This window comes from Eptesicus fuscus, chromosome 11 (assembly GCF_027574615.1).
Source record: "Eptesicus fuscus isolate TK198812 chromosome 11, DD_ASM_mEF_20220401, whole genome shotgun sequence".
NCBI classification, from domain to species: domain Eukaryota; kingdom Metazoa; phylum Chordata; class Mammalia; order Chiroptera; family Vespertilionidae; genus Eptesicus; species Eptesicus fuscus.
Genome location: NC_072483.1, coordinates 22,907,674 through 22,929,614, shown reverse-complemented (window position 1 = coordinate 22,929,614; position 21,941 = coordinate 22,907,674). Strand labels below are relative to the sequence as shown.

The following is a 21,941-nucleotide window of genomic DNA, read 5'->3' as shown; positions in this document are numbered from 1 at the left end:
ATAAGATTTCATTTATTTCATTATCACTGTAGATTTAGCTTCAAAGACTATTCTTTCTATCCCCAAAGCTACTTACTTCGAACAAGCCATCCATGAATGCAGGCTAGTTAATATACAAAGTGGAAGAAATCTGAGAAAAGTGCAAATTAATGCCATACAAATGCATAGTTTTCTAATTAAAATGGCCCCTTAGCTTCTCAATAATCTTTTGGCTTTTCTTTACTAAATATCTTTCTGAGCTTTGGGTGGTCAGAAGATGGGGCTGAGAGTTCTGTTTGGTCTTTGTGGTGACTAGCCCCCATCCTGACATTATCTAGTAGTTCCACCCTAAGTGACCTCACTAGCATAGACTCTGGTGTATTCCAAAGGGCCTTATCTATATCTATCTATATCTATATCTATATCTATATCTATATCTATATCTATATCTATATCTATATCTATATCTATATCTATATATCTATATCTATATCTATATCTATATCTATATCTATATCTATATCTATATCTATATCATCTATATCTATATCTATATCTATATCTATATCTATATCTATATCTATATCTATATCTATATCTATCTATATCTATGGTTAAGCGACCGTCCAGTACTAGTAGCTATGACGTGCACTGACCATCAGGGGGCAGACATTCAACACAGGAGCTGCCAAGCTGTGGTGACTTGGCAGCTGAGGTTCTCGGGTGACACACACAGAACCAGAGAGGAGGGAGCATCACCCCAGAACTGCCCTCTCCCAATCCGGGACCTCTTGGGGGATGTCGGAGAGTCTGTTTCAGCCTGATCCCCACAGGCCAGGCTGAGGGACCCCACATCCTGGGGGGACTCCTCTCACTCTGCAGACGATCTTCAATCTTCGAGCCACTGCACCACCCCAGGTATGGCCGGCAGGGGAGGGACCACTGGAGTTTGGCTCCAGGGCATGTCCAGCTCATCTCACCCAGTCTTATCCCACCAGCCACCTTCTAATTAATTTCCTTTCAATCTTCAGGAATCCGTGCACCAGGGCACTAGTTATAAATAACTAAGGACACTCCTATTGCTCAGAAAATACAAGGGTTTGAGGAACTGAAGACCAAAAAGAAATGTATATTTTATTATACCATAGCAGTTTAATCCAATTCACACCACAACCTCATTAGCCATCTTGTTTGCTTCTCTTGTCTTCTTTCTTTTTCTGTGTCATTTCCTCATCCCCTTCCTCCAAAATTGTTTCCAAGAGTCTCAACATCTCTTCAAATTCAGTATTTCCAAGTTCCAATGAGGAAACACAATTAATAGGCCAAAGTTTATATATTCAATTCCCCTTAGGGACTCCATAAAACAAAAGCACATTCCAGTTAATAAGATCTACCTGCCATTTATGGCAGCATCCCCTTTTCACTACGCCAAGGTAACTGCACCATGTGCTAACTTCTAAAACCTAACGACAGTTTCAATATCTATATTACTGGGTTTCTTCATTGAGTATTACACTATGTCACCTTCCATAATTCCTTACATTTCTCATGAAGTCTCCTTCAGAGGAGGCTCCTGCCTTTTTAATATTGCAGTATTGTGCACTTTCCAAGCTTTTCTCACTTCTTTCTTTTCTTTTTCTTGTTGTTGATCTAACCCTCTGCTATTTGTTTTTTTTGTTTTGTTTGTTTTTAATTATATTATCCATATGCTATTGACTCCCAAACACTCCAAGACAGATCTCACTAATCTTGCCAGTTTCATATTTCCAACTACTTGTTAGTCATTTACTCCAGAATACCCTACAGACTCCTCAAATATAACACATCCAAACCAAACTCACTATTTCCTCCCATGATATCTCCACTGAAGTATATACTTCATATCAAATTGGACCACCATTCAGTTCCATCATATCCAATTAGTCTTCACATGTTGCCTATTCTGTTTGTTAAATATTTGAGTTAATTTCCTTTTTTTTCATTTTTATTGCCACTGACTTAATTCAAAATATAATGACTTCAAAATAAAGTTTATTGCCAAAACCGGTTTGGCTCAGTGGATAGAGCGTCGGCCTGCGGACTGAAGGGTCCCAGGTTCGATTTCGGTCAAGGGCATGTACATTGGTTGCAGGCACATCCCCGGTAGGGGGTGTGCAGGAGGCAGCTGGTCGATGTTTCTCTCTCATCGATGTTTCTAGCTCTCTATCCCTCTCCCTCTCTGTAAAAAATCAATAAAATATATTTAAAAATAATAATAAAATAAAGTTTATTGAGAGAAATTAGTACATAACTATATTTCAAGAACCTCTACACTACTTTCACCAATCCATTTTTTTGTTTAGTTTTAAAATATAAAGTTGATGAAGTAGCTTATCTAATTAATGCTTCCCAAAGTATAGGTGTAATGCATAGCCTTTTAGTTTAGCATACAATAACTTCATTAGCTGGCCTTAAAACTACTTTCCCCATGCCATCTCTTACCGCTTCCCTTATACACACTTACTCCACTCAACTCTTTACACTTTTTTGAAATCCCCAGTATGTCATCCCGATACCTTTTCACATGCTATTTTGGTAAACTAGGATGCCCCATTCCATCTCATCCCTTTTTATTCAGTTTGAGAAAATCCAAATTATTCTTTAACTCAGCTTAATATACAGCCTTTACTTAACATTCTCTCTCTAACTCCAAGCAGTTTTACTTACTTCTCTATATCTGTATCATAACTAGAGTATGACTATCTCTATTGTAAGAAAATCCATAAAATCAAAATTATATTTCACTAGACTCATTTCACTTAAGGGTAGGAACCATGTTTTATCAATTGGGATTTTTTTTGGGGGGATTAGTATAGTTCTTGGTACACAGAACAGAATAAAGACACATATTAGTCTAAATTATTGACTGACAGAATTTGTGTTTTTGCCCACTTGATTAAGAATCATTAAATACCTGCTGTTTATGGATATTTGGACAAGTTGCTGTAGGAAGGAAGTATAGGGAGAAAGGAGAGAGGGAGTAGAATGAGGACCAAACATCTAAAATAATAAAAATGTAATATGCTAATTAGACCGGACGTCCTTCCTTCCTGACAAAGCTGTAGTGGGCAGGGGCCACGGCAGAGGCCCTGGCCATGGAGGCAGCAGCCAGGGGCCGGGGCCAAGGACCTTGCACAAATTTTGTGCATCAGGCCTCTAGTATTTAAATAAAATTTAATTAAGATATTATTTTCATTTTAACAAGTGCTCAATGGTTCTCTGTTTTTTTTTTAATTTTTTTATTTACTGAGGGTAGTTTGCATAGCTTGGCTCAGAACTCTTATTTAATATGTTTATTGAAAAACCATGTTATGTTATTAGACTAATTGTTAAAATAGTGAAAAAGTCAGTGTCATAAACAGTAGTACTATTCAACAAATATTCATTGGAGTGCATTTTATACCTTTGTAGAACTATTCAAGGACATCTAGCCTGCCCATCAAAAATGTAAATAAAACCTCTTTTAAAATAGAAGATGTGGATTGGTAGGAAGAGATCAGCCAGAGACCTTGTATGCATATATGCATAGCTCATGGACACAGACAATAGGGTAGTAAAGGCCTTGGCGGGGGTATGAGAGCAGGCTAGAAAGGGTCAAGGGGGGAAAAATAGGGGTCATATGTAATACGTTCAACAATAAAAGTTTAATTTAATAAAAATAATAAAAGATGTGATATTAAGTTTGATCATATATTTCTATAACTATTAAAACAACAATGAATTAGCTGATTTTTAAATTTTATTGATTTTATTTATTACTATTTCAGTTAGTGTAGTTTTGAAAAGACTTATTGAAGTTGGCCCTTCTTTTTTTTATCCTCACCTGAGGATATTTTTTTCATTAATTTTTAGAGATAGTGGAAGGGAGAGGGAGAAACAGAGAAAAACACCCATGTGAGAGAGACACATGGATTGGTTGCCTCCTGCAATGCCCCAGACCAGGGCTGAGAGCCTGCAACTAACATACATGCCCTTGACTTGAATCGAACCTGGGACCCTTCTGTCCTCAGGCCAACACTCTATCCACTGAGCCAAACCAGCTAGGTCGGCCCTTCCTTTTTAAAGCAATAGTCTATTTCCAAACTACATTTTTTAAAGGCTTTCTTCAAGGAAAAACAAAATGCCCAACAATAACTCTACTTAGAAATGATGCAATTTTCCTTTCAGATCAAGATGAATGTGCCATTTATGGAGCATGCAGCCAGACCTGCGTAAACACGTATGGGTCCTATGCTTGCGGTTGTGTGGAGGGCTACATACTGCAGCCAGACAACAGATCTTGCAAAGCCAAAAATGGTAAGTTATCATCATTTTTGTCCTTCCAAATTTATTTCCTTTTTGCGGTTCCTTTTCCTTAGAAATGTAGTAGAGCAATATGGACAATGAAAAAAGAGATTTTTGCTTTATTTTAATTCGTAGATCCATACTTAGAAATCCAGAGTAGTTCTTGTAGCTGTACTGATCATTATATAATGCTTTCCATTACAGCAGGTTTCTAATTAGCAAAAGCCTGTTTAAAAGGAATGGATTGGATTGATTGCACTACCCAGCTCTCTCCTGGAGTAGCAATAGGTTCCTAATTTGTTTCAGTTTCCTCTCCAAGAGTCATACTCCATATAACAGTTCAAGTGATCTGCTAAAATGTAAACCAGAACATGTCACTCTCTTGCTTTAAAATCTCCCAATAACTTTCACTCACATTGAGAATACAATTCAAACAGTTCACAGGTCCTATAAGAGTCTAATGGACTGGTACCATTTACCTTTCCAATCTCACCTATCACTATTCTCCTTTCATCACACACCAGTCATACTGGTTTTCTGGCCCTTCTTCAACCACATTGCTTTTGTTTTGACATTTTTCCACTTGCTGTTTACCTGTCTGCAATGCTTTTCTCTATGATATTCACATTCTTAATATTCAAGTTTTGACTGAAATGTCAACATTCAGAATGTCCTTCTCTGACCATTCTATTTAATGGTGTGTACCCTCTCCATCACTACCTTACTTTCCAATTTTATTTAATTATCCATGCCTACTTTATAACTGTTATTTTCTAGTTTTATTTTCTTTATAACGCTACCATTTAAAATGAACTAATTTATATACTAGTCTTTTACATCTGATTTCCCTAGAATAATGTAAGCATTAGGCTATAGAACTAGTTTGGGACATAAAGGTACTCAATATTTGTGGATGGAAGAAATGAATAATGGAGGGAAAGACTGAGGGAGGGAGTAAGGGAAGGAAAAAAGGAACTTTTCTTTCTAATTATAATTACTAAAATGAGTGTTCCACACTTATGTGAATTTCGTTGATTCAAAACTATCTTCCTTTTACCTCTTACCTGCAAATAAAGCCTATCGTTTCTACACAAGTTCAGTCTACAATAAACACTCAGTGAGTATTGTTGATTTGCTAATGAAGTGGCCTTCAGATGGGATAGTAACGATAGGATAATGTTAATTTTTTGTGGGCTGAATTAGCTTTGGAATAATATAGGAAAGTTATTATACATCATATTCCATCTGGCTTCTTCTAACTTCCCCCAAATCTGGATCTACTTAATGCGCTTTAAAATTATGGTGTTTTGATAAATTAATGAATGTCCTCCTACCTCACTTATTAGCAATGAGAAAATTAGGTGTGGGATGGGATTCTCTTTTTTAAAGCCAGATTGTTCAAACATTGGATTTGCTCAGCAAGCTGCTGCTGCTGTCTCCCTTTACAGCAAATCCTCATGTTATAATTGCAATGATTTCCCTGAGATAGTGTGTTTAATTATTTACAAAACATATTCGTATACAAAATTGCCCAGACAGAAACTCTTTTACTCTCTATTTATTTGAATTGCTGATTTAGTTTATGAAGGCCTATTTATTTTTCTGAGGCAATCCTTGAGAAAAATTAGGTCAGGTTACATGCTCTTTGCCCACCACTGAGAGTCCTGATTTTAAATATTGATGGAATAAGGAAATAGAAGGCCAGTTCTTTGCCGTTTCTATTGATCCACACAATATTGTTGTGGCTACACAGGCGGAGTGTAATGTAGTAAACCTGATACAAAGAGGCACTTTCTCTCTTTCTGCACGGAGCGGGTTTCTGACAATAACAGAGTGTAATCAGAGAGGGTTGGTATATGATAACGGGATGCTGCTTCAAGGATATTGATAACTCTAGAATTGATAATAGAGTATATAAATGTCCTCACTTATGGTTGGTTGGCTTGATGACAACATTGGCCTCCAGAGTTTGAAAATACACAGTTTCTTTGGGAAAGTTTCTGTGGTTTGTAGTTTTAGAACAATGAGTTGCGAATAATAAACTAAATGGGCAAAAATCTATAACATATGCTAATTCTAAAGGTCACAGGGATATTTGAACCAGTATATTTGTACAGTTCAAAAGGAAAACTATTGGTTTTGCTTTAGATTTTTCATATTGATAACAAGTGAGCCTTAGGATATGTTTTGCTTCAGTTATGTATAAAATTCTATTTCTTTCATCAGCTTTACATTTTTTATGACAATTTTATCATACTGTAGTATTGCTGTGACTGATGGTTGCTAGGAAAAAAGTTATAAATTAAACCACCTTTATCTTAACGCTTTGTCATTCTCCTTTCCATTACCTGACTGCTTACCTTGGCCCCTCCTTTTTCCCCTCTATAATTCTACCCTATTAGAAGCTGACTTTCCTCCAACTCAAGCCAGAGGTCCAGGGCTCTCAGGAAGTGGGAGTATGGGAAACTAGGGAAGGTTAGAATGAGCTGACTCAAGATAGCGGATGTATGAAAAAGATCTCTAGGTTTTAGAAAGAACAATATAAAAATATCAAGCCCAAAGTATACAGTGGGCGGCTAGAAGTAGGCCCAAGAGACAGGAACTGCAAAGGCCTTACTAGATGATGGGGAAATAATCTGGAAGAAGTAGCCTTGAATGAGCAGGCAGAGTCAGCTGGCTGGGAAGCTACTTTATAAAGGTGATGAACTAGTTTAGTACAGAATGGTATCATATTTGCTCCCCAGCTGTTCACCTCAAAGCTTGTGGGTATGTGGTATTTTCAGTGTGATAATTGGTAGTAATTAGGTAAATTAATAAATTAATTGATTATCCCTCCTTTGTCATATAATACCTGAATCCAGATAAAATTTATAAGTCTTAAGAGCACTTTTAAGAACTAACTCTAATAGAGGAGAATGAGTGACTTTAGGCTCTGTAGCGATGGGGAAAGAGATTAATGTTAGGCAGGAAGCCTTTTGATTTCTGTGAATTCATGTAATGCAGTTCTTTAGTAATATTGACCTGACTACTGAAATATAGACACAATCATTTCAGAGTTGGGAGGAACTTCAAAGGTAATCTAGTCCAACTATCTATTTTATAGCAAAATAAGTACTTTCTAAATGGAAAAAAAAAAACGTCTACAATGTACTTCATAAAATAACTTTAATTTAAATATGCACACTTGAGTAAAAGCAGACCTTAATGCATGCACCCAGGCCCAGTAGAGGGATCCACAAGCTGTGGATTACTGAAAGCTCCATGTAGGTTGGTCAAGGCCAGTCACAGACAGTATGTGACATTGGCCTGCACCAGAGTCCCTCTGAAGAGACCCAGAACCAATACACCCAGTGGCCAGCTTCAAACAACAGAGTAGGATGCAATAATCTTCACAAGCAGCATATCCACAGGGGATATTGGCAGGCACCAAACCCTGCTGAAGCCGATTCCACTTTGTGTGATCAGCACCTGCAGAGCAGCCTGCATGCTGTGTTGGGGGTTGAGCCTCACTGTCTGCCAGTCTGAGGGTTGAACCCATGCACAAATAGGTCAATAGCAACCAAGACTCAGTTACAACAGGATGGCCCACACAATCAAACAAGGGACATTATTAAGAGCACTGAGTTCTGGTAATCAGGAAGATGGTGCCACTAGGTCCCACAGGTCACCTACTACATAAGTTTCCCCTACCAAGACTGGGAGTAGTAGAAGATCTACTTAATACATAGAAACAAACTCAAACAAGCAGCCAAAATGGGGAATCAGAGAATCAGGCAATGAAGGAACACGAGAATTCTCCAGAAAAAGAGCTAAATGAAGTAGAGGTAAGCAATTTATCAGATACAGAGTTCAGAGTAACGATTATAAGGATTCTCAACAGTATAAAAAATGATAAAGAAACCATCAAAAAGGACTAGTCATGCCCTTGCCAGTTTGGCTGAATGGTAGAGTGTCAGCCTGTCGACTGAAGCTTCACGGGTTCCATTCTGGTCAAGGCTCAATCCTCGCCCCTGTAAGGATGCGTGCAGGAGATAACCAATCGATGTGTTTCTCTCACATTTATGTTTCTCTCTCTCTCTCTTTCTCTTACCTCCCTCTCTCCCTTCTACTTTCTCTAAAAATCAATGGAAAAAATATCCTCTGGTGAGAATGAACAAAACAAAGCAAAAGAAAACAAAAATTGAAGAAGAAATGAAGAGCTTCCCAGACAAGAAAAAACTAAAGAAATTTGTTACCACCATTTGTTGCTTTAAGAAAAGGAGGAAGATTAAGAAAAAGAAAAAAAATACTTGAAAAAATAAAATGTAGCTATCAGCAATCACTTTAAATACAATAAGGTAGCTGATTTGATAAGAAAACAAGACCCATGTATATGCTGTCTTCAAGAGACCCACCTCAGAACAAAAGATACACACAGACTAAAGAGATGGGAAAATATATTTTATGCAAATGGAAAGAAAATAAAAGCTGGGGTAGCAATACTTATATTTGACAGAATAGACTTTAAAGCCAATGCTATAGTAAGAGACAAAGAAGGACACTACATAATGATAAAGGGATCAATCCAACAAGAGGATATGACCCTTGTAAACATTTATGTACTCAACATAGGAGCACATGAATATGTAAAGCAGATCTTGATGGACATAAAGGGAAAGATTGACAGTAATATAGTTATAGTTGGGAATCTTTAACACCCATGACATCAATGGACAGATTTTCCAGACAGAAGATCAATAAAGAGATGTCGACTTTAAATGGCACAGCGGATCAAATGGATTTAATTGATATCTTCAGAGCATTCCACCCCAAAGCAGCAGAATATACATTCTTTCCAAATGCCCATGGAACATTTTCTAGGATAGAACACATGTTAGGACACAAAACAAGTATCAACAAATTTAAGAAGATTGCAATTATATCAAGCATCCTCTCTGACATAATGCTATGAAACTTGAAATCAATCACAAGTAGAAACCTGAAATAGACACGACATGTTACTAAACAATGCTAACTAACATGTTACTAAACAATGAATGTTTAATAAGTGTTGTCGAGGGTGTAGAGAAAAGGGAACCCTTGTACACTCTTGGTGGGAATGTAGATTTTTGCAGCCACTGTGGAAGTAGTATGGAGTTACCTCAAAAAATTGAAAATGGAACTGCCTTATTACGCAACAATTACACTTCTGGGAAATTACCCATAGAAACCTGAAACACTAATTCAAAAGTATATATGTACTCCTATGTTTATTGCAGCATTATTTACAATAGCTAAGATTTGGAAGCAGCCCAAGTGTCCATCAGTAAATGAGTGGATAAAAAAATATGTGGTACATTTACACAATGGAATGCTACTCTGCCATATAAGGGAAGAAAAATTTACCCTTTGTGACAGCATGAATGGACCTGGAGAACATTCTGCTGAGAGAAATAAGCCAGTCAAAGATAGACAAGTAACATATGATTTCATTCATATGTGGAGCTTAATAAACAAACTGAACTACCAAGCAAAACAGACACAGACTCATAGATAGACAGCAGGCAGGCAGCTCTGGTGGAAATGGGAGGGTGTGGGGGGGAGTGGAGCGATTGAGCAAAAAGGAAAAGAGAGAACTCATGAACATGGACAACAGTGTGGTGATTGCAGTGGGGGGTGGGGAGGGCGGGTTGGAAGAGGGCATAAATAGTAATAGAAAAATAAATTAAATTAAAAACAATAAAATTAAATATTAGAATAATTTCAATAAAATAAAAGATTAGAAATAATTTCAACTTATCTAAATTTGCCCTTCACACAAAGGAATCTCCCTGCTGTAATATCTTCAGTCTTGTGATTTGAAGGTGGATTATCATAGCGTTGTTTCAAATGTAAAAATTGATGGAATGATTAGCTCAACTGCCTCTGGCATAGGACATTCATTAATATAACAATGGATCTCTCAGGATGAATTAGCTTATCTCTCAGGAGATAAAATCTAGACTGACAGGGAAGAAACAAACAAACAAGTAAATAAATATGCATACTTGATAAAACAATGAAGGAAGAAAAAAACTAGAATATGAATGTCATGATGAGTGTTTATTAATTTGAATGGGATACACGATAAAAGCTAGTAATATATAAATTAAACATTAGGGTTTGTCACTTGAAGAAACATTTAAATGAACTGTCAAAGCATTTATAGGCAGCTACTAAAACTTCCTGTATATTTTTACATTGTTTTGAGATTAGATTACTGGTAACCTGTCAAATATGAAAATAAAAAGTTTTTTATTTTATTTTATTTAACTTGCTTTTAACTGATTTAGATGTGGGCACCCAGGGCTGAAAGTCGGTTCATGTAGAATCTGTAAGCGTGAAAGTAATAGCCAAGGGTGTTTAATTTTTGAACTGTTTCCATTTTTAGTGCTGATAAATGCAGGCTCATTGGACTGTACTTTTCAGTGTCCCAGCCACTTGCTGAAGTCAGGCACTTACGCCAGCATACATTTCTGGGGAACTAATACGGCTCTACTGATTGTACTATGGTAGTAGTAGGATAAAAAGCACTAAATACTTACATGCTATCAATGTACAGGCCCTGCATTAAATGGTGCTGAGAGAGAAAGTGTGTGTACCTGTTTGCCATGGAACAAACAGAGCAGTGAGAGAAGAGAGCCCATTAAATAATGTTGAGATTCTATTACAGCTTATAGTTTACTGTTCACTGATTAGGGCGGGAGGGAGGAGTGTCAGACTATTTAGGCAATGGATTTCTTTGTTGCAATAAATACAAATAGTAATCTCTGTATAATCCACAGAAGCGTATTTCCAGCCAGTGTTTTTTTTACCACTTGTTGTTTTCTTTACAACAATTCTTAGAAAACAGAGAAGTAATACAAAAGATAACTTTCTATGGCTCCTACATCTAACCTCTAACTCTGTTATTACCTGTTAATAAATAGTTTAAGTTTCTATTTGGAATGTTAGGAATCATCCACGGTTATCAGCCAGGGCTGGTTTTGCTTACTGGAAGAATGGGCAGGTGCCTGAATAGTAAGGAAATAGTTTCCTGCTCAGGGTATCAGAGTCTTAGCAGCCACTTAAGGTACTCAGAATTCACTTATTAAAATATAATTTCTTTGCCTTTTTTTCCCTTCTAAAAGAGAACCAGTCAATGTTAAAAAGTTAGTGTTCTTAGGAAGGGTAACAGTAAGCCTAGTGACCTTGATTGCTTATGAGACTAGTAGATCAGACCTGTTTTAGCATACCATCTGGCTAAGAAGGGCTTCCTGCAGAATGATATGTGGTTATGTCTGGACACATGAAGATTTACTGTTCTGAGCTTTTATTAGTTTTATGTGGTCCAAAGGTGTAGTTGCTGCACAATTTGTCATTTCACTGAGGCATAACTGTGAGTGATACTTGATGACATGATTGTATATGAGACTCTCTGAGCTAGGCAGGAGCAGAGTAATCCAGAGTGCTGTTCTTTACTCAGTCCCATATGCATGGTGGGAAGTATACTGTGGTAAGTGGTGAGTGGCAGAGATATAGCTTAGTGCCTGGAAAGAGTCCATGCTTGGTAAATATTTGTTGGGTGCTAAAGCAATTTTCTTTCTAAACATTCAGGAAGTAGAATAAGTGGGCTGGGATGTTGAAAAGTCAAATTGCTGGAATAGGTACAAAGGACAATGGGGTGCTTTACTAGTTTTATCCTGCTATTCAGGGATCATGCTGCCTTCATTATAGAATTGACGTCAAAAATTGGTTTGGGGAGTTCTGCATAAGCTCCATAAATGTGTGCCCGCTTCACCAAGGCCCTCCTCAGATAAACATGCAATTCCAGTGAGCTTGGTGTGCGAGGATAGCTGAGAAAGGCTATCCCTCCTGTAATCAGGCAGTATTGCCTGAGCCAATATCCTATAAAAATACCAGAGCTTTGCAACCTGCCTTTGAAATCCTGGCATGGCCAATGAACAACATATTTCTGTATTTTTGGAGTATTCCCACCCTACATCTCTGGCCCTTCACTCAGTTAGAAATCACATTTTGTGACAGGATAGGGCAAGAATTTCTGATGGAATTTTCATCACTAAAATTAAACATCACACTTCTTTTTGCTATTCAAACACTGTTAATGAGAATGCCAGTGTTAAGATTTAATATTCTGTGTGGTTTTTACTTCTTTGTTTATTTTTTAAGAATTTTTGCTAGAGGAAATCACTTTCACAGTCTACACCTTTCTTGATATCCTGAATCTTTTTTTCCAGCAACAAAGTTGCAAGATTGATAACAGTGAACACAACCATGGTGTCTTATGTGTCATAACACCTTTGATTTACTCATAGTCAAAGGCAATCTCAGATACAGATAAAATGCATGTCTTCCATTTTCATTGCCACGTAACATTTTAACTGCAATCTAGCTGAGGACTTCTTTGTTTGGGTATAAAGAATTACATGGCCACATTTATGGGCTCTATATTGAGAATCAATAAACTTTTTTTTTTTTTTTTAGAAAATGCACAACGAACTTTAGAATAGCTATTGAACAATTAATTAAATCCTCAATTAGAATATGTAATAGATAATATGCTCTACAATTAACTCCCTTTCTTTGCCTTCAAATTGGACAAATATAATGAAAAATAAACAGAAATGAGGCACTTTTAAATTTATAGAAATTATACAGGGTTTAATTTTAAGATGAGGCAAGGATATACATAATTATATAACTTTTTATTGCTTTGTTTGGGGAAAGTAGAAGTATATAGTTATTAAAATATTGAGAGGAGGCGGGGTGGAACTTAAAACCTGAGAAAAAGAATAATATTTTTATTCTAATAAGAAAACAAAATGTTTTCAGAGAGCCTTCAAGGCATCCCTGTATCAATTTCAATCAACAAGGTAATAACAGCAGTTAGAGAATTACCCTTGGCACTCTTCCCTCTAGATTTTATCTTGACCTTGACTTTGATGACTAATATTCTGCATATTCTCCCTAGTCAAGCTGCTTAGAGTCATTTTAATCCTGAGAAAAGAAAATCCATTGTATTGATTGCATTTTAAAGTGTTTAAGCATTTCTCTTTAGCACTAGGACTCACAAAGTTTTCGTCTTCCCATACAAGATAATTTTTGCCAAATTATTATATGAATTTTTTCTTAATATCTTCAGAAATTTAGAACAACTTAATTGTCAAATTGCAGAGTATATCTAGGAAAATAGCTAGAAATTTGATATATAATCACCATTCAGTACTTAGAGCTAATCTGCCTTTTTAATAACATAATAGAAAATTTAAATCTAACGTATAGGTTGTATATTTACCTCCTTTCAGAAAACAAAGAAATAGATTACATGACCTTAATTATCTATGCCTAGATAATTAATTTTTATCTATCTACCTTTTTCTATCTTATTCTAAGGATCTGGTTTCATATTTCCCTGAGAAAGTAGAAACAAGCAAAAGATAATTTTCTCACTACAAACTTAATTAAATCTACCAATTTCTTTGAATCTAGAACAAATCACTCCACCTTCCTCTGATTTGAATCAAAGAACAATTTGACTTTGCTCCTGAGGCCAATCCTTCAAATGTGCATCAATTTCATCTTCTTTCTTCTGCTCAAGAAGTATACATATGCAATCGCCTTCTTTATTTCTTGCTCATCAGTATTTTCTCTTCTCCTGTATCAGTCCTATCAGCATAAAAGCATGTTGTAAAGATGACATGAAGCAACTTTCTTTAAATCTATATTGTTCTCCACTACCACTCTATTTCTCTTTTCTCTTTAAATAAAAACTCACAAAATGTGTTATCTTTCTCCATTTCCTCCCCATCTCTCTTGAATGCACTTCAGTGGATCTTACATTCTTATCACCCACCTAACACCTTTATTATCAAGGTTACCAATGACCTCCAATTGCCAAATTACTCAGTTATCAGTTTAAGCAGCACCTTACCCTGGTCTCCTCCTGAATACATTACCTTTCAAAGCAACATATTCTTGGAGTTTCCTCTTACCTTACAGGACATGTTTTATCAGTTTATTTTGTTGCATTATTCTCACAGTGCCAGTATTTATTGGCACAATTCAGTGTTCAGTCCTTTGAACTTTTCTTACTTGATTGATTTCATAAGTGCACTTATCCTGTATCATGCCTTTAAAAACGCATGATCTTCCAAGATTTTATAGAACATCTGAGACTGGGACTCCCAGGTTATTATCACCAGTCGTAGCATCTCTATTGAACTCAAGGCTCACTTGACTATTCAGAGCCAACTCAATATCTACATCTGGAATTAATAGAAATATCAAACTCGGTGTTTTCCAATCCCTTGATTTTCTCCCCTTATTACAATGCTTTTTCAAAGTTTTCCATCTTGGTAAATGTCACCCCCAGTTACCCAATTGTTCAAGCCAAAATATTAGAGTCACCCTTGAATCCATTCTTTCTCATAAAAAGTTCATTTCAAACTTTTAAATACATTCTGAGTTAAACTATTCTCCCCAAGGAGCAGCCCACATTCCCATTACTTTACTTTTCTTTATAGAATTCATCACTGCCCAATCATATTAAATAGCATTTATTTACTTGTTTATTTTGTGTTCCCCCCACTAAAATATAAGCTCTATGAACATGGGAGTTTTATTAGTTTTGTTAACACTTAATATCTCTAGCATCTACAGCAGTGCCTGGCAGAAGCTAGCCATGCTCAATAAATATTTGTTAAATGCATATGCAAATACTGAGGCAGTATTTTTTTTTTCTTTTTAGGAAACAAAATAAATGTGCTTCTTAAGACCTCATGCTTTTAAATAGGAACTACTTTATGAACAGGAGTTATTTAAAGGCAGTTTTTAATGAGCCAATATCTATTACATTTAACTCAGTCATTACAAACTTACAACTTGGAGGGACATATCTAAATTAGGAAAAATGTGTTTATATAGCTAAAGTAGTTCCATCTTGCTATAATTAGGAAAGTGACTAAGAAATTAAAAAATAATGTGAATTGATCATCTCTAGACTATCTGCTAATTCTAATCATTCAATAGCCTAAAATTTGAATGAATTATTCTCCAAATTTTGAGATGCACTAATAAAGTCCTTCAATAATTATCAATTAAACATATTTAATTGTCCTGATTAAAAATCACCATGTGTTATTTATTTCATTTTGCATATTGAAATACACAATGATTTTCACACTGTGGACAAAAAGGGGCCACAAGGTAACCTGATTATCTCAGGAAAGGCCTGCATGGTGGCTTTGCAAACTCAAAATGTGAGCTGCTGATTAATATGACATATGTGATAGGAAGTAATCACTTTCTGATCATATGGATCACAAATATGTGTCTCTATAACTGGGAGGAAAACACTGGTTTTTATACTGCTGACATATGAGGGGTGTTGAAGCAGATGAGGACAATTGTCCTTTTTCAGTATGAATCAATTGATAGCCCAGAAGAGGCTTATTCAAGCCAAGTCTTGGTTCCCTAAGTTAGAATACTGACTGCATGCTTTCTTTGCCATTACGAATTAATGTCAATTAATCATTGGCTGTGATGATCCTTAATTCATTCATATCCTTAGCCCTTGATGATTTTTATGGGTTCTTATGTTTCAATGGCCCCCCTCATCCCATGCTAAGCCTTAAATTTATTTGTCTATGGAGTAAAACCAACTCTAGCCAGTTTATCTCAGTGGATAACGAGTGTTGGCCTTCAATTCCAATCAAGGTTACATGCCCAAGTTGCAGGCTCCATTCCCAGTAGGGGGTGTGCAGGAGGCAGCCAATCAATGATTCTCTCTCATCGTTGACATTTCTATCTCTGCCTCTCCCTTCCTCTCTAAAATCAATAAAAATATATTTTAAAATATATATATAATATAAAAATATATATATATATATATATATATAAAGAGTAAAACCATAGTTAGTAATTAGCAGAGACACAGGAATATTATTTCAGTAAAGGACATCACAACTAATATTGTAAGTATACTTCCTCCAGTATGTCATTTAAATTTTAAAGTTACCATTGTTAAATCAAAACATGAAGCATCTAGCTTTTCTTTTGATTGATATTTTGATTGATTTTCTGTTTACCTGCAGGTTTTAAAATCATAGGTTGATATATTTTGCATTAAAACAATCAACTGATTCACTAAAGAAAAGCAGCTACAAAAATCAAATAGATTGATCAATTAAGCATTAATCTCAATTAAGCATTGGCTGTGTTGATCCTTAATTCATTTTTATCTCAGTTTCTCAGGGAATTTCAGTGTTCCTTCATGTTCCAATCCCTCTCCAAATAATGTTCAGGACATACTTAAATTTACTGACTAGTAGCCAATTAAGAAATGATTGTATACATCTGGACTTCTCAGAAAGCTTGGTAGCAAAGAAGATTTCTTTAAATAACGGTTCATTTTTTAAGGAGAGGCAACTTCACTAAAGGTCATTTCAATTGTCAATGAAGAAAATAAGCTCTGACATTAATGTCAGTATATCTTTGCTAAACTGATAACACAGCCATCTTAACCTGAGAAACCTAGGATCTAACAAGTTTCAAAAGTGCCACTGTCAACTGGGGAGGACGCGGGCAAACAAACAAGCAGAGCCAGGAGTGTTGAATAAAGACTCACTCTGGACTTGCAAATTTAGGAACTGGAAAGGGCAACTATTAAGTCTTTCAAAATGACGTTAAGAGATTAGGAAAGAAGCCAACTGGCTAACCAAGCTCAGATGGAGTCCCTTGACAAGGTTATGCTAAACAGTCATAATTCACAATTTTACCATTGCTTCTGAGAGAACTCTTTATTGGCTATGATTTTAACATTATTGAGACTTCTTTTTTGTAGTTTATGCTAGGCTGTCCAGAACAAGTCTGTTTTCTCCGCAAGAAAGAGACTGTTAGGGTAACCCGTTTTATAATCTCATTGAGCTTTTTGCTGTTATTTTTCTTTACTTTTTTGCTTTTATAAAGTCAAAACCTTTCATTATCTTTCTGAAGGCAAAGGAAAATTCAATGGCTTGATTGAGAGAATTGTTTAGGGGGGTGAAAATTCAAATACTCATGTTTTGGCTTTTTTTTTTTTATCTTTACAATTCTCAGGGTGAGTTTCTTGAAAGATCAAATGATATTTATGAAATTTTCTGAATATCTCACCTTTCTCTAGTTTCCATTCATAGGTTAAGAAACCAAATTATTTTGTAACATTTCACAGAATGTTTCTAAATAATTTTACTGGGCAAGAGTTTCACGTGTCTTTTTCATTTATTCAGAAAATTTGTATTGAATGACCACTGGGTTCCAAGCTTTATAAAAATCCTAGAGCTACATCAGCAAAAATAGAAAAACAATGAATCAGAAAAAAATAAATAAGATATCTATATTTGATTTTAAGTGAAAAATAATGCAAGAAATGGAGAGTATAGTGGCTTGCAATTTGTATAAGCTAGAGATACCCTCACCAGAAATGTGACGTTCAGATAATGCCTAAAAGGAGGTGAGCAAGTTGGCCATATATCGGGGATGATAGTTCCAGGAAGAATAAAGAACCTCTGATTGAGAAGTTCACCTGGCTTGATCAAAAAGGGGCAAGTAAGAAGTACTCCATGTCTGAAATGAGATGCAGGAGGATGAGAGTAGTTAGGAGATGAAGAAATTAGGTCAAATCAGGTAAGGCTTTTAACACCAGGACACAGTTTTTTGACTTTTACTTTGATTGTAATGAGAGCCCTCTTGGAAATGGGCAGAAGATTGACTTGGTCTGCCTTAACATTTTAAAGGTATAATAACTCCGACTGTCATATTGAGATAGACTAAAGAAGAGGAGGGAATAGATGGAAGTGACAAAACTAGTTAGAAGGCGATTGAAATGATGTAGTTAAGAGATGATTGCTGCTTGGGGCAGGATGGTAGTAGTAGTCACTGTGAAATGGTGGGATTCCTAATAAGTTTGACATCAAAGAGATTTTAATGATACATTGGATAGAGGATAGGAAAAAAGAGGAGTTGAAGATGTTCAATTTTTTTTTTTTTTTGCATTTCCTAAGTAGCAAAAAAGCTACCTTTATAATATAACTAGAGGCCTGACACACGGAATTTGTGCAAGGGGCTTAGCCCTGGCAGACTCGGCCAGCCCTCGCAGCCCCTCACAGCCTCAGCCGGCCCTCGCAGACCCAGCTTCATCCGGAAGGTCACCAGAAGGACATCCAGAAGGTTGTTCGATCTAATTAGCATATCAGCTCTTTATTAGATAGGATTGTACCGCTAAAAAAATTTTAATGGTTTTTCTTTTGTCTTTTTTTTTTTTTAATTCTCACCCAAGGATATGTTTATTGATTTTTTAATTTTATTTTTTAAGAGAGAGGAAAAAGGAGAGAGAGTGAGAGAGAAACATCAATTGGATGCCTCTTGTACTTGGCTAAACCAAGACCTAAACTGCAACCTAGGTATGTGTTCTGACTGGGAATGGAACCCATTACCTCTGGATGTACAGGTTGACATTCCAACCTACTGGCCAGGGCTAGCCAAACACTTTCAACACTAATTCTATATGAGACTAGAATCCCAGTGTACAAAATTGGTGCACTCGGAGGAGGGGGGTGCCTCAACCCAGCCTGTGCTCCCTTGCAGTCCGGGAGCCCTCGGGGGATATGCAACGGCCATGGAGGCAGGAGAGGCTCCCACCACCGCCGCAGCGCTTGCCAGCCATGAACCCAGCTTCTGGCTGAGTGGCACTCCCCCTGTGGGAGCGCACTGACCACCAGGGGGCAGCTCCTGTGTTGAGCGTCTACCCCCTGGTGGTCAGTGTGCATCATAGTGACCAGTTGTTCTGCCGTTAGTTCAATTTGCATAATAGCCTTTAATTATATAGGATTTTACTATTACCTTCAAATATTAAAGGTATTGAAATTCTGGTCAATTATCAATACTAACACAAGCAAAAATGCATTGTTCAATAAGTAGTATTGAACTTGTTGCTGTTCCATTTAGAACCTTATTTTCCTGACCATAGGGAAGAAATATGGAAGTAGGTAGCTCAGTAATCATAATCTAGTCACTAAGGGAATGTGTGATTGACTCCTGGGGCCAGTCAAGGAACCAATGAGGCTGAAGTCACTCTTTGTATGAGCCTGTGAGCTTTGCATGTTCTGATCCTGAGCATGTATTTCTGACCTCATACATCCATCTCAGGAAAGCATGCTCTTGCTCATAAGGAAAGCCAGATCCATCATCATTGCTATAAAAATAACTCACAGCACTCCCTTTATTTACCAGCAATGAAAGTAAATAGCAAGTTCTTATATTTAGATAACACATTACAACTAAGGAAATAAAGAGTACAAATGCTCAGTAGACCATTTTCCTTAGAGAAAAGAACTGAAATATATACCTAGTGAAGCATACATGAGGGTTATTAATACATGTTTTTGTAAGTATTTTTTTATTTTAAAGATGCATTAAAATACAGAATAATTCAATAAGTAATGCAAAATTGTGCAAAGGGACTTTTTGTCACTGAACTCACTTTTCATGTTCTCTTTTATCCCAGAACCTACAGACAGGCCACCGATGCTGTTAATTGCAAATTCTGAAACCATTGAGGTCTTCTATCTTAATGGAAGTAAAATGGCAACCCTGACCTCAGTCAATGGAAATGAAATTCATACTCTAGATTTTATTTATAATGAAGATATGATTTGTTGGATTGAATCAAGAGAATCTTCAAATCAGCTCAAATGTATTCAGATAACAAGAACAGGAAGATTAACAGATGAATGGACAATCAATATTCTTCAATCCTTCCACAGTAAGTGTTTCAATTCATATTATATGTCATCCTTTAATGATACTTTTATAGACTAGTAGAAAGAATTCTTAGATTTTCTAGCATAAGTTATGGCTATGGGGAGCTACATATGCAAGTATGAATGCACTTAAATATATGCACTATGTGTTTTGCATATACTCACACATACATGTATAGTTTCACTGTTTCCATAAACAGTGCATTGCATAGGTAGTTTTAATTCTTTTTTAATGCTTATTACAGTATCACCTCAATGAGAACTGTGATTTTTTTCACTGAATGGTAGTTCACAATGTGATAGTGAAGGTGGGATTTTGTTGAAAGCGAGAAACAGAATTGATTATTATAAGCTTATCAACTACAGAGTTTGTTAAAATACCTTGAAAACTATTAGTTTTATGCTAAGTGGTAACTACTACTTGTATTTGTTGACACTTTTCACCAGCAAATCACTTTTTATACACTCTTCTTACAAAAGACTGATTTATGATTTATAATTCACTTTGATTTCTCATGCCAGAAATTCACAAACTATCAACTGTTATTTTCTTCCTGAATATTACCATAAATTGAAATCACATTGTTGCATACACACATCCATTTATGTTGTGATTTACAGAAATAACTTATTATTACAGTTATTGCTAACATAAAAATAGGAAGAGGAAGGAAGAAAAATGTACAATTAAGTTAAGAAGAAAGATAAGTTCTATAATAGAATAAATTTAGTTTTCGGATATGTAATGTCTTATTATTTGGTTTTAATAATCATATTTTATTAACGTTTTTGTCATACAATTAAAGGAATTGGTTATCGATCCTTATTAAATGTAAGAAAATAGTATGATGCAATGTTAAATAATCATGATTAGATTAAATGAATCAGTGTCAAATATAAAAAATGATTGTATATATTTACATAGACAGAAATAAATGTTTAACAGACAGAATCAAACACTCTGAAGATTCTCTTAAATAAAAAAATCAATGCAGGGGCCTGATGCAGCGGCCAGACATGGCGGGGATCTCCCTTTTCTGTGTCCCGCGCAGAAAGAGAGATGAACGAACCGGTTCTAAGTGGAGGCAGGCAGGGATTGAGAAATATTAGAAATAAAGAGAGGAGACACAGAGATAGATTTGAAAGCTGGGGCTGGGTGGATCTTTCTGTGCCTGGCTGAGGCCACATAACAGATCCAGACTGCAAAGCTGAGGCTTTATTTATAATCAGGGACAAACAAGGCAATTAACAATGTTCTTGTAAGTTTCACTTGTTTAAGGCAGCACTTGCTGCCCCTCCCACAGCCCACTAGCTACCCAGGAAGGATCTAGGGATCAGTTACAGGATTAGGCTTAATTATGCTGGGAGGGGTCTGCCCTCCAAACGAACTTGTTTGTGACCCTGCCACAGGTCAGTCAGAGGCTTAACCCTATAACTGCTTCCTACAAATCAATGAAGCCATTTATTCTGAAAGTGGATCAAAGTGTCTAGTGAAGGCTGTTAACACTGCCTAGTTCAAGGATTCTATGGAGAAATTATAATTCATAATAAATAGTAAATAACAAGTGGAAGTAGCACAAAGGCTACTTCCATATGATTTGAGTATTCTAGACATTGGCATAGATAGCAGTTGGAAATTGAACAAAGGCCTCCAATCCTTGCCATGTCAGCAATTACCTCAAGTAATCCAAATGTATTTGTCCTTGGGAAATGGAATACTGGTAGTCAGGTAGCTACAATAATCCCTAACTTGCCAGGTAAAATTACTATCTGAACTTACTTAAGTAACTTTTCCTCTCTATATAATATGTTCTAATAATTGTA

The 21,941-nt window shown here is 36.1% G+C and overlaps 1 protein-coding gene across 1 annotated transcript in view; it reads left to right on the top strand.

Moving 5' to 3' along the window:
* Positions 1-21,941, top strand: part of LRP1B (LDL receptor related protein 1B) — a 1,704,605-nt gene that overhangs the window by 800,745 nt on the left and 881,919 nt on the right. Inside the window, exons 5-6 of the mRNA XM_054723549.1 lie at positions 4,186-4,314; positions 19,862-20,119. Coding sequence (XP_054579524.1) covers positions 4,186-4,314; positions 19,862-20,119 — 387 coding nt within the window. The remainder of the gene's footprint in view (positions 1-4,185; positions 4,315-19,861; positions 20,120-21,941) is intronic.